The sequence below is a fragment of the Eleutherodactylus coqui genome, chromosome 13, assembly GCF_035609145.1.
Source record: "Eleutherodactylus coqui strain aEleCoq1 chromosome 13, aEleCoq1.hap1, whole genome shotgun sequence".
Classification (NCBI taxonomy): domain Eukaryota; kingdom Metazoa; phylum Chordata; class Amphibia; order Anura; family Eleutherodactylidae; genus Eleutherodactylus; species Eleutherodactylus coqui.
The window spans coordinates 3,803,444-3,817,428 of record NC_089849.1 but is presented as its reverse complement, the minus strand read 5'-3'; the positions used below and the strand labels follow the sequence as shown (position 1 = coordinate 3,817,428).

The 13,985-nt window shown below is 53.6% G+C and overlaps 1 protein-coding gene across 4 annotated transcripts in view; it reads left to right on the top strand.

The window, feature by feature from the left end:
- The window catches only part of RIPOR3 (RIPOR family member 3), a 116,289-nt gene that overhangs the window by 66,322 nt on the left and 35,982 nt on the right, over window positions 1-13,985 (top strand). For all 4 annotated transcript variants that reach the window (XM_066587696.1, XM_066587695.1, XM_066587698.1 and 1 more), the window contains 2 exons: window positions 8,925-8,948; window positions 10,148-10,201. In XM_066587696.1, coding sequence (XP_066443793.1) covers window positions 8,925-8,948; window positions 10,148-10,201 — 78 coding nt within the window. The remainder of the gene's footprint in view (window positions 1-8,924; window positions 8,949-10,147; window positions 10,202-13,985) is intronic.

Here is a 13,985-nt window from a genome sequence, read left to right as displayed (position 1 = left end):
ACAGGACAGTACAGGAGACCCCACACACTGACCCCACAGGTCAGTACAGGAGACCCCACACACATACCCCACAGGACAGTACAGCAGACCCCACACACATAACCCACAGGACAGTACAGGAGACCCCACAAACATACCCCACAGGTCAGTACAGGAGACCCCACACACATACCTCACAGGTCAGTACAGGAGACCCCACACACATACCCCACAGGACAGTACAGGAGACCCCACACACATACCCACAGGTCAGTACAGGAGACCCCACACACATACCCCACAGGACAGTACAGCAGACCCCACACACATAACCCACAGGACAGTACAGGAGACCCCACACACATACCCACAGGTCAGTACAGGAGACCCCACACACATACCCCACAGGACAGTACAGCAGACCCCACACACATAACCCACAGGACAGTACAGGAGACCCCACACACATACCCCACAGGACAGTACAGGAGACCCCACACACATACCCCACAGGACAGTACAGCAGACCCCACACACATAACCCACAGGACAGTACAGGAGACCCCACAAACATACCCCACAGGTCAGTACAGGAGACCCCACACACATACCTCACAGGTCAGTACAGGAGACCCCACACACATACCCCACAGGACAGTACAGGAGACCCCACACACATACCCACAGGTCAGTACAGGAGACCCCACACACATACCCCACAGGACAGTACAGCAGACCCCACACACATAACCCACAGGACAGTACAGGAGACCCCACACACATACCCACAGGTCAGTACAGGAGACCCCACACACATACCCCACAGGACAGTACAGCAGACCCCACACACATAACCCACAGGACAGTACAGGAGACCCCACACACATACCCCACAGGACAGTACAGGAAACCCCACACACATACCCCACAGGTCAGTACAGGAGACCCCACACACATACCCCACAGGACAGTACAGGAAACCCCACACACATACCCCACAGGTCAGTACAGGAGACCCCACACACATACCCCACAGGACAGTACAGGAGACCCCACACACATACCCCACAGGACAGTACAGGAGACCCCACACACATACCCCACAGGACAGTACAGGAGACCCCACACACATACCCCACAGGTCAGTACAGGAAACCCCACACACATACCCCACAGGTCAGTACAGGAGACCCCACACACATACCCCACAGGTCAGTACAGCAGACCCCACACACATACCCCACAGGACAGTACAGGAGACCCCACACACATACCCCACAGGACAGTACAGGAGACCCCACACACTGACCCCACAGGTCAGTACAGGAGACCCCACACACATACCTCACAGGTCAGTACAGGAGACCCCACACACTGACCCCACAGGACAGTACAGGAGACCCCACACACATACCCCACAGGACAGTACAGGAGACCCCACACACATACCCCACAGGTCAGTACAGGAGACCCCACACACATACCTCACAGGTCAGTACAGGAGACCCCACACACATACCCCACAGGTCAGTACAGGAAACCCCACACACATACCCCACAGGTCAGTACAGGAGACCCCACACACTGACCCCACAGGTCAATACAGGAGACCCCACACACATACCCCACAGGACAGTACAGGAGACCCCACACACATACCCCACAGGACAGTACAGGAGACCCCACACACATACCCCACAGGTCAGTACAGGAAACCCCACACACATACCCCACAGGTCAGTACAGGAGACCCCACACACTGACCCCACAGGTCAATACAGGAGACCCCACACACATACCTCACAGGAGACCCCACACACATACCCCACAGGAGACCCCACAGGTCAGTACAGGAGACCCCACACACATACCCCACAGGTCAGTACAGGAGACCCCACACACATATACCCCACAGGAGACCCCACACACATACCCCACAGGAGACCCCACAGGTCAGTACAGGAGACCCCACACACATACCCCACAGGTCAGTACAGGAGACCCCACACACATATACCCCACAGGAGACCCCACACACATACCCCTCAGGAGACCGCACACACATACCCCACAGGTCAGTACAGGAGACCCCACACACATACCCCACAGGTCAGTGCAGACCCCATACACATACCCCACAGGTCAGTACAGGAGACCCCACACACATACCCCACAGGACAGTACAGGAGACCCCACACACATACCCCACAGGTCAGTATAGACCCCACACACATACCCCACAGGTCAGTACAGGAGACCCCACACACATACGCCACAGGACAATACGGGAGACCCCACACACATACCCCACAGGTCAATACAGGAGACCCCACACACATACCTCACAGGTCAATACAGGAGAGCACACACCCTGACCCCACACACATACCCCACAGGAAACCCCACAGGTCAGTACAGGAGACCCCACACACATACCTCACAGGTCAGTACAGGAGACCCCACACACATACCTCACAGGTCAGTACAGAAGACCCCACACAAACACCCCACAGGACAGTACAGGAGACCCCACAGGACAGTACAGGAGACCCCACACACATACCCCACAGGTCAGTACAGGAGACCCCACACACATACCCCACAGGAGACCCCACACAAATACCCAACAGGAGACCCCACACACATACCTCACAGGTCAGTACAGGAGACCCCACACACATACCTCGCAGGTCAGTACAGAAGACGCCACACACATACCCCACAGGAGACCCCACACATATACCCCACAGGAGACCCCCCAGGAGACCCCACACACATACCCCACAGGAGACCCCACACACATACCTCACAGGTCAGTACAGGAGACCCCACACACATACCCCACAGGACAGTACAGGAGACCCCACACACACCCCACAGGACAGTACAGGAGACCCCACACACATACCCCACAGGGGACACCACACACATACCTCACAGGTCAGTACAGGAGACCCCACACACATACCCCACAGGTCAGTGCAGGAGACCCCACACACATACCCCACAGGACAGTACAGAAGACCCCACACATATACCCCACAGGACAGTACAGGAGACCCCCCACACACACCCCACAGGACAGTATGGGAGACCCCACACTCATACCCCACAGGACAGTACAAGAGACCCCCCACACACACCTCACAGGTCAGTACAGGAGACCCCACACACACACCCCACAGGTCAGTACAGGAGACTCCACACACATACCCCACAGGTCAGTACAAGAGACCCCACACACATACCCCACAGGTCAGTGCAGGAGACACCACACACATACCCCACAAGAGACCCCACACAAATACCCCACAGGAGACCCCACACACATCCCACAGGACAGTACAGGAGACCCCACACACACATACCCCACAGGACAGTACGGGAGACCCCACACACATACCCCACAGGAGACCCCACACACATACCCCACAGGAGACCCCACACACCCCACAGGACAGTACAGGAGACCCCACACACCCCACAGGACAGTACAGGAGACCCCACACACATACCCCACAGGACAGTACAGGAGACCCCACACACATACCCCACAGGTCAGTACAGGAGACCCCACACACATACCCCACAGGTCAGTACAGGAGACCCCACACACATACCCCACAGGACAGTACAGGAGACCCCACACACATACCCCACAGGTCAGTACAGGAGACCCCACACACCCCACAGGAGACCCCACACACATACCCCACAGGTCAGTACAGGAGACCCCACACGCATACCCCACAGGTCAGTACAGGAGACCCCACACACATAACCCACAGGTCAGTACAGGAGACCCCACACACATACCCCACAGGTCAGTACAGGAGACCCCACACACATACCCCACAGGTCAGTACAGCAGTTCCCACACACATACCCCACAGGTCAGTACAGCAGACCCCACACACATACCCCACAGGTCAGTACAGCAGACCCCACACACATACCCCACAGGACAGTACAGGAGACCCCACACACATTCCCCACAGGACAGTACAGGAGACCCCACACACATACCCCACAGGTCAGTACAGGAGACCCCACACACATACCCCACAGGACAATACAGGAGACCCCACACACATACCTCACAGGTCAGTACGGGAGACCCGACACGCATACCCCACAGGAGACCCCACAGGAGACCCCACACATATACCCCACAGGACAATACAGGAGACCCCACACACTGACCCCACAGGTCAGTACAGACCCCACACACATACCCCACAGGTCAGTACAGGAGACCCCACACACATACCTCACAGGAGACCCCACACACACACACATACCCCACAGGAGACCCCACACACATACTCCACAGGTCAATACAGGAGACCCCACACACATACTCCACAGGTCAATACAGGAGACCCCACACACATACTCCACAGGTCAATACAGGAGACCCCACACACATACTCCACAGGTCAATACAGGAGACCCCACACACATACCCCACAGGAGACCCCACACACATACCCCACAGGAGACCCCACACAAATACTCCACAGGAGACCCCACACACATTCCCCACAGGTCAGTACAGGAGACCCCACACACATACCCCACAGGAGACCCCACACACATACCCCACAGGAGACCCCACACACATACCCCACAGGACAGTACAGGAGACCCCCCAAACACACCCCACAGGACAGTACAGGAGACCCCACATACCCCCCCCACAGGACAGTACAGGAGACCCCACACACACACCCCACAGGACAGTACAGGAGACCCACACACACACCCCACAGGACAGTACAGGAGACCCCACACACACACCCCACAGGACAGTACAGGAGACCCCACACACATACCCCACAGGACAGTACAGGAGACCCCACACACATACCCCACAGGTCAGTACAGGAGACCCCACACACATACCTCACGGGTCAATACAGGAGAGCCCACACCCTGACCCCACACACATACCCCACAGGAGACCCCACAGGTCAGTACAGGAGACCCCACACACATACCTCACAGGTCAGTACAGAAGACCCCACACACATACCCCACAGGACAGTACAGGAGACCACACACACCCCACAGGACAGTACAGGAGAACCCACATACATACCCCACAGGTCAGTACAGGAGACCCCACACACATACCCCACAGGTCAGTACAGGAGACCCCACACACATACCCCACAGGTCAGTACAGGAGACCCCACACACATACCCCACAGGAGACCCCACACACATACGCCACAGGACAGTACAGGAGACCCCACACACATACCTCACAGGTCAGTACAGGAGACCCCACACACATACCCCACAGGTCAGTACAGGAGACCCCACACACATACCCCACAGGAGACCCCACACACACACCCCACAGGACAGTACAGGAGACCCCACACACATACCCCACAGGTCAATACAGGAGACCCCACACACATACCTCACAGGTCAGTACAGGAGACCCCACACAAATACTCCACAGGAGACCCCACACACATACCCCACAGGTCAGTACAGGAGACCCCACACACATACCTCACAGGTTAGTACAGGAGACCCCACACACATACCCCACAGGAGACCCCACACACATACCCCACAGGAGACCCCACACACATACCTCACAGGACAGTACAGGAGACCCCACACACATACCCCACAGGTCAGTACAGGAGACCCCCCACACACACCCCACAGGTCAGTACAGGAGACCCCACACACATACCTCACAGGACAGTACAGGAGACCCCACACACATACACCCCTCAGGACAGTACAGGAGACCCCACACACATACCCCACAGATCAGTACAGGAGACCCCACACACATACCCCACAGGAGACCCCACACACATACCTCACAGGACAGTACAGGAGACCCCACACACATACACCCCACAGGACAGTACAGGAGACCCCACACAAACACACCACAGGACAGTACAGGAGACCCCACACACATACCCCACAGGAGACCCCACACACATACCCCACAGATCAGTACAGGAGACCCCACACACATACCCCACAGGAGACCCCACACACATACCCCACAGGAGACCCCACACACATACCTCACAGGACAGTACAGGAGACCCCACACACATACCCCACAGGTCAATACAGGAGACCCCACACACATACCTCACAGGTCAGTACAGGAGACCCCACACACATACCCCACAGGAGACCCCACACACATACCACACAGGAGACCCCACACAAATACCCCACAGGAGACCCCACACACATACCCCACAGGAGACCCCACACACATACCCCACAGGACAGTACAGGAGACCCCACACACATACCCCACAGGTCAATACAGGAGACCCCACACACACACCTCACAGGTCAGTACAGGAGACCCCACACACATACCCCACAGGAGACCCCACACATATACCCCACACATATACCCCACAGGACAATACAGGAGACCCCACACACTGACCCCACAGGTCAGTACAGACCCCACACACATACCCCACAGGTCAGTACAGGAGACCCCACACACATACCCCACAGGACAGTACAGGAGACCCCACACACATACCCCACAGGACAGTACAGGAGACCCCACACACATACCCCACAGGACAGTACAGGAGACCCCACACACATACCCCACAGGACAGTACAGGAGACCCCACACACATACCCCACAGGTCAGTACAGGAGACCCCACACACATACCTCACAGGTCAGTACAGGAGACCCCACACACATACCTCACAGGTCAGTACAGGAGACCCCACACACATACCCCACAGGTCAGTACAGGAGACCCCACACACATACCCCACAGGAGACCCCACACATATACCCCACAGGACAATACAGGAGACCCCACACACTGACCCCACAGGTCAGTACAGACCCCACACACATACCCCACAGGACAGTACAGGAGACCCCACACACATACCCCACAGGACAGTACAGGAGACCCCACACACATACCCCACAGGACAGTACAGGAGACCCCACACACATACCCCACAGGACAGTACAGGAGACCCCACACACATACCCCACAGGAGACCCCACACACATACCCCACAGGTCAGTACAGACCCCACACACATACCCCACAGGTCAGTACAGGAGACCCCACACACATACCCCACAGGACAGTACAGGAGACCCCACACACATACCCCACAGGACAGTACAGGAGACCCCACACACATACCCCACAGGACAGTACAGGAGACCCCACACACATACCCCACAGGACAGTACAGGAGACCCCACACACATACCCCACAGGACAGTACAGGAGACCCCACACACATACCCCACAGGACAGTACAGGAGACCCCACACACACATACCCCACAGGTCAGTACAGGAGACCCCACACACATACCCCACAGGACAGTACAGGAGACCCCACACACATACCCCACAGGTCAGTACAGACCCCACACACATACCCCACAGGTCAGTACAGGTTGGTGGTGGCTCCATACCCGTGTTGGTTGGCTCCACCTAAACAGGTCATTGACTGGCATCCATTACATTTCACTGCTTGGTGCCCATTTACAGCCCCTTATGTACTTCATGTCCCCTAAAATGATGGGATGTTACATTGGGCACAAGTTGTCTAGAATTGTTTGGAGGAGCATTCTGGAGAGCTCCTATGAATGGCGCGGTCAGCACATTCGCCTGACATGAGCCCGATTGAGCATTCATGGGATGTGGTGGAGGGGTCCATTCCCCCCGAGACTCCGCACCTATGAATACCTCGGAGCTGTGGAGGTCCCTCCAGACGTTTTCAGGCCACTTGTGGAATCAATGTCACATCAAGCTGCTGCTCTTGCTGGGCTAGAGGCGTCCTACATGATATTAGTTCCTGTCCCATGACTTCTGGCACATCAGTAATTGTGTCCCCTGTATAAGATGATTAGGCCACAGTCAGCTTGTATCTGCGATGGAACGGACGTTCTGTTTCTCAGATGAAGTCACTGTTACATAGAGGCAAATTTGGTGAGGTGCCCCCTACAGGGCAGAAATAATGTTGCCATGTAATGCCCATATGATACCGCCATACAGCGCCCAAGTTATAGGTGTAGCCCAGGATTAGAGTGGAGGGTCTGCTTTTTGTCTCCTCCCACAACAAGTACCGTTATCATCCTCGCCTTGTGTCTGGCATTCACATGGAAGAGGATGAGCTGCAATACCAGCTGCCGGCCATGAACAAGGGTGGCGCTGTATTGGGTGCAGTAAAAAGACAAACTATTTCTTTTTCTGTCCTGGTCCACCCTGTTATGGTGCGACTCTACCTGTCGTTGATCTTCTCTGTCATCCCTCCATTCTGATGATTCCATTTGCAGCCGTCCAAGGTGGCTGATGTGGTTTTTAGACTACTAGTGCATTATACCTGCTCTGTGCCAACCATGTGGCCAATCACTGAACATTGCAGGGTGTTAACCAGCAAGCCAGTGTGCCATTGGAGAAGATGCACTACAGGTATCATGTCCGCTCCAGTCCTGGAGGATATCTACCTTACATCGCAAGAATGGCGCCCCCATCATACAAGCTATTAGTGGCCTGTCCTCAATAGTAGATCAGCGGGAGTCTGTCAGCAGGACCGCCACCATCCGCTGTTCTCTGAGCTGATTTCTGCAGGCAGCCGAGAGCTCTGTTCCCGCTGCAGAGGAAAGTTTGCAATTATTGCTACAGTTGACATTCACCACAGTCAGAACTTCGCCTGTAATACCAAATCAGACCACTGCAGTGGAAACGCAGCCATCTGCTTCCTGCCCACATCAGCTGATTGACCCAGGCAGCAAACCACAGCCATTCTACTACTGAGGGCATCCCGAGAATAGGTCATCAATGCTTCGCAGATGGACAACCCCTTTAACCTGTAACTTAAAAAATGGCCGACAAGCTCATGAAAGACGAGTGTAATGAAGATACTGACTGACTGTCTTCCTTTGCAGGGATACATCTACGACCTGGACAAGGTGAGTCCTGAACGTCATGACCACCGAGAATGTACCTGGTAACAGGTGGTCACTACGTCCTCCTTGCAGTCTCTCTTCTCCACCTTCCACTATTACTTCTGGTTGCTGCGTATGAAGGGTCAGTGAGTGTGTATATATATATAAGAGCACCTTCCTGGGCTTCTCCTCAGTATATGGCCCTGCTTTGGAAGCCCCGCGGGTGTTCTGTGTCGGCAGCAGCGGAGGTCAGCTGTGTGAGGCTTTAGCTCTAATACCCGGGATCAGAGTCGCCTCTGATCTTAGCCATTCAACGCCACAGATGTCTCGGTCAATAGTGACCATGACATCCAAGAGGTTGGCAGAGGGGGAGGGCTCCCTCTGTTACCCATCCATCCGCCTGGCAATATCTGGGTACTGATAAGTTGATATGGCACCCAGAAGCCTAACTGTAGCCCCTTGCCATCTACAGTGGCCTGTTAGTGTGGGGTACACAGTGATAATACAATAGACATTAACCCTTTCCAATCCACTGTCTGACGTCTGAAGACATTATGATTTAAGGCTGTACAGCTCCGATGTTGGAAGACGTCCGTCGGGGTTCTCTTACTGTATATTGCCAGCCTCTCTGCTGTCGGAGCCTATCCAATGTGTCACCTCATGCAGTACTGGCTTTAGCCAGCAGATAGCGCCCTTGTATAACAGCAGAAAAAAGTAAGCCCCCTAGGAAAACTAGGATACAAATTGGATTGGAAAGGGTTAATATTCAGTAACGGTCAAAGTGAAGGAAGTTCAAATCCCCAAGTGGACAAAAAAAAAGTTTAGTTAAAAAAATGATTTAAGAAAATGTGAAAACTCAGAACTTCCCCTTTATGTCCCCAAAAATACACAAAATTGTTATTGGCATGTAGTGACCCCAGAATGCTAGAGCGTGATGTAAAAATATAAAGCTGCAGCTCATTGTGCAAACAGTCCTCACACCGCTAAGAACGCGCCGGGTCCTTGCGCCAACTGAAAAATTGATTGGCCATTAGGGAATAGAGTCGTTGAGGGGTTAAAATAAGAGCTCTGCAGCAGGACCGCCGCCGCTGATGTATGGAAGCCTCCTCACTGCACCCTCCTGCACGGGGATCAGCGGCACGTATTCCGTCAGTCACCGCTGATCTCCGCCGTTGTGTTGGTGTTTCTGCATGTTACTGACCTCCTTCTTTCTGCTTCTTAAGGAAATTCGCTTAATTGAAAGACACATCAGGAAGCTGGAGTTCCACATCAGTAAGGTGAGCGGTTATTAGCTCCCATGCTTCCACATCTGGGGGACACATGTCGTCCCGCTGCTCACACATTCCTCACATACATGACTCGCAGATTCCTGACGCATTTTTCTTCCATTTCTGCATTTCTTGGGGTTAACTGAGCTAAAAAAGCAAGAAGGTGCGAGCAGGAAACCCCCCGAACCCCAAGACTAGTAGTAGGGTGAGGTGTGCACAACGACACTGCTCGGATAATAATAAATAATAAACTTTATTTGTATAGCGCCAACATATCCCGCAGCGCTTACATAGACAGGGGGGATACAGAAAGACAGAAGTACAGACATTACGGAACCACGGTTACATAGTAATCAGTTGATGGAAACAATAGGGGTGAGGGTCCGGCTCCAACGAGCTTACATACTACAAGTAATGGGGGGATACAGAGGGTAAAGGGGCTGGAGATGTGCACAGTATGGCGAGGTGGAGAGTGAGGGGTGATATACACATAGACAATGGTCAGACATTTAGCCGTGTGCCGGCAGAATCGGTATGACTGCAGGAGCGGTTTATGATGGCTACCAGGGATTGCAGTCAGTAGGTCAGGGAGCATGTTATCAGGGGGGTACAGAGGGGTTTGTTTAGGGAATGCGGTATGCCTCCCTGAAGAGGTGCGTTTTTAGAGCACGCCTGAAGTTCTGCGAGTCCTGGATTGCCCGGGTAGCCTTTGGTAGTGCGTTCCAGAGGACCGGTGCTGCTCTGGAGAAGTCTTGGAGGCGGAAATGAGAAGTTCGAATGAAAGGGGCGCTCAGTCTGGTTTCATTAGCAGAGCGGAGAGCCCGGGCTGGTTGATGGATTGAGATGAGGGAGGCAATATAGGGGGGCGCTGCGCTGTGGATGAGGGAGGCGATATAGGGGGGCGCTGCGCTGTGGATGAGGGAGGCAATATAGGGGGGCGCTGGAGGGCTTTGTGGATGAAGGTAGCGAGTTTGAATTGAATTCTGTATTTAACGGGCAGCCAGTACAGTGACTGGCACAGGGCAGAGGCGTCCGAGTAGCAGCTGGACAGGAAGATGAGCCTGGCTGCCGCATTCAGGATGGATTGGAGAGGGTAGAGTCTGGTGCGGGGGAAGGCCGATCAGCAACGAGTTGCAGTAATCGAGCCGGGAGTGGATGAGGGCGACAATAAGCGTTTTTAACGTCTCCACAGTGAGGAAAGAGCGGATTCTTGCGATGTTCTTGAGGTGCAGCTGACATGTTCGGGCCAGAGATTGGATGTAGGGGGTAAAAGAGAGATCAGAGTCAAATATGACCCCAAGGCAGCGGGCGTGCTGGGAGTTATGGTGCCACACACTGAGATGGAGATGTCAGGAGGAGGTCGGTTAGTGGAGGGAGGAAACACCAGCAGGTCAGTTTTAGAGAGGTTTAGTTTTAGGTAGAGAGAGGACATAGTGTTAGAGACAGCGGACAGACAGTTAGTGATGTTTTGGAGGAAAGGTGCAGAGATGTCACGGGCAGAGGGGTATAGCTGGGTGTCATCAGCGTACAGGTGGTATTGGAGGCCAAATCTCCTGATGGTTTGTCCAATTGGGGCTGTGTAGATAGAGAAGAGAAGGGGGCCAAGGACCGAGCCCTGGGGGACCCCAACAGCAAGGGGAAGAGGAGGGGAGGTAGAGCCAGCAAAGGAGACACTGAAAGAGCGGTCAGATAGGTAAGAGGAGAACCAGGAGAGGGCAGTGTCCTTTAGGCCAATGGAGCGTAGCATACTGAGGAGGAGTTTGTGAGGAGGATGAGAGGAAGACCCGACCATCTGTGCAGCTGGCGTCTTATTACACGGCAGCGCTGGTCACTCCATGGACAAAGTCCTTGTGCCACTTATACCCCAAAGCTAGGAGCGTCACAGAAGGGGAAATCAAGATTTAAAAACAATCACAGAAAACGGCCGTTCCTTACTGACTGAGGAGTGCATATAGATGCATCCTCCTCTCACCATGCAGGTAGCTGACTACCAAATGGAGGAGCCAATAACACCTGTGAGGGACACCGATGAGACAGCCACTCACACTGCCTCCTGATAATGAGGGGGGTGGATGCTTGGTGTACACTCCCACACATAGTGGATACAGGGTGCCAGACCATTCTGATATATGTAGTTCACCATGCAGACCAGCAACCTATTAATGACGCCATGATAATTCGGCGGGTTGCCCTGCATTTCCATCAGTGAACCACATTGGTACTGCCACCCTGGGCTCCCCCTGGAGTCTTAATGCCACACTGCATGTGAATGATAGATAATAAATGCAAGGCATTGGTTGGATGTTGGCCAAGATACATGAGCCCACTAACCACTTCACGGTTCCCTGCTTGTAGTGGGTCCCTACACTAATATAAATGCATCACAGAAGGAGAAATCAAGAAATAAAACCAATCACAGAAAATGGCCGTTACTTACTGAGTGAGGAGTGCATATAGATGCATCCTCCTCTCACCATGCAGGTAGCTGACTACCAAATGGAGGAGCCAATAACACCTGTGCAGGACACCGATGAGACAGCCACTCACACTGCCTCTTGATAATGAGGGGGGTGGCTGCTTGGCGTATACTCCCACACATAGTGGTGCAGGGTGCCAGACCATTCTGATATATGTAGTTCACCATGCATTTGGTAGTCAGCTACCTGCATGGTGAGAGGAGGATGCATCTATATTCACTCCTCAGTCAGTCAGTAACGGCCATTTTCTGTGATTGTCCCAAAGCTAGGAGAAAGCGATAATTAGCTCCACTAACTGCGGTGAGCCTCGCTGCCGACCGCAATCAGTGGAGCTCCTCCTGAGCAGGCAAGAGACACTGTGTCATCGCACTGTTAGACCAGATTTATGCGGCCGCCAACATTGCATGAGTTCTGTGTGTTACGTATTAACCCCTTGTCTTCACTGGGTTTCCATGGGCTTTTCCTCTCACTTTGATCCAACAACTCGCCCATTATTTGCGGTGATCGCGGTCGCAGGACGTAGGAGCGCCACGGGAGTGTAAACATTTTCCTGTTAAAATAACATGTGAAGTCTACGTGCCCCACAATGCACGGCGCCCCTCACCCGCACGGACAGTCTTGGGTTTCTCAGACCAATATCACCTTCGCCTGTATAGATCTTCCCATAGGCTGGATTTACACGGACGGCAGCGAGATGCGCCCGAAAACCTCACACATTGCAAGTCCTATTATCACGCATGAATCGCATGAAAATAGGTCTTTATCTAGATTTTCTGTCCGCGTGCGACATCAGGCCACGAAACTCGGCCCAATATCGCGCTCATGAATATGCGACTTATCTGCGGACAGAGGCGTTTTTTGACAGAGTATAAACAAACGTAAACCAGCAAGACACAGATCACACAGCAAACGTCAACAGTCATTCATGACTGCTCACCCTGAACACCAGACAGAGACTGACCAGGAGCTGGGTTTATATGTGAGCACAGACCCAGGTGATTGGCTAGCAGGAAGTACCACACCCAGCCAGCACAATCAATTAACCCTGTGAGGGCTGTGCTGCTAGTAAGCCTAGAACTACAGATTCCAGCAGCACACGTAACACCCGGAGTCCAGAACTGTATGCAGTATTCCATGTGAGGCCTGACAAGTGCCTTATATAGTGGGAGGATAATGTTCTCGCCCCTATACCTCTTTTAATGCACCCCAAGGCTTTATTAGCTTTTGCAGCAGCTGACTGGCATTGGTTGCTCCAGTTACGTCTACAGTCCACTAGTACCCCCCAGGTCTTTTCCCTAGCAGTGCCCCATTTAGTG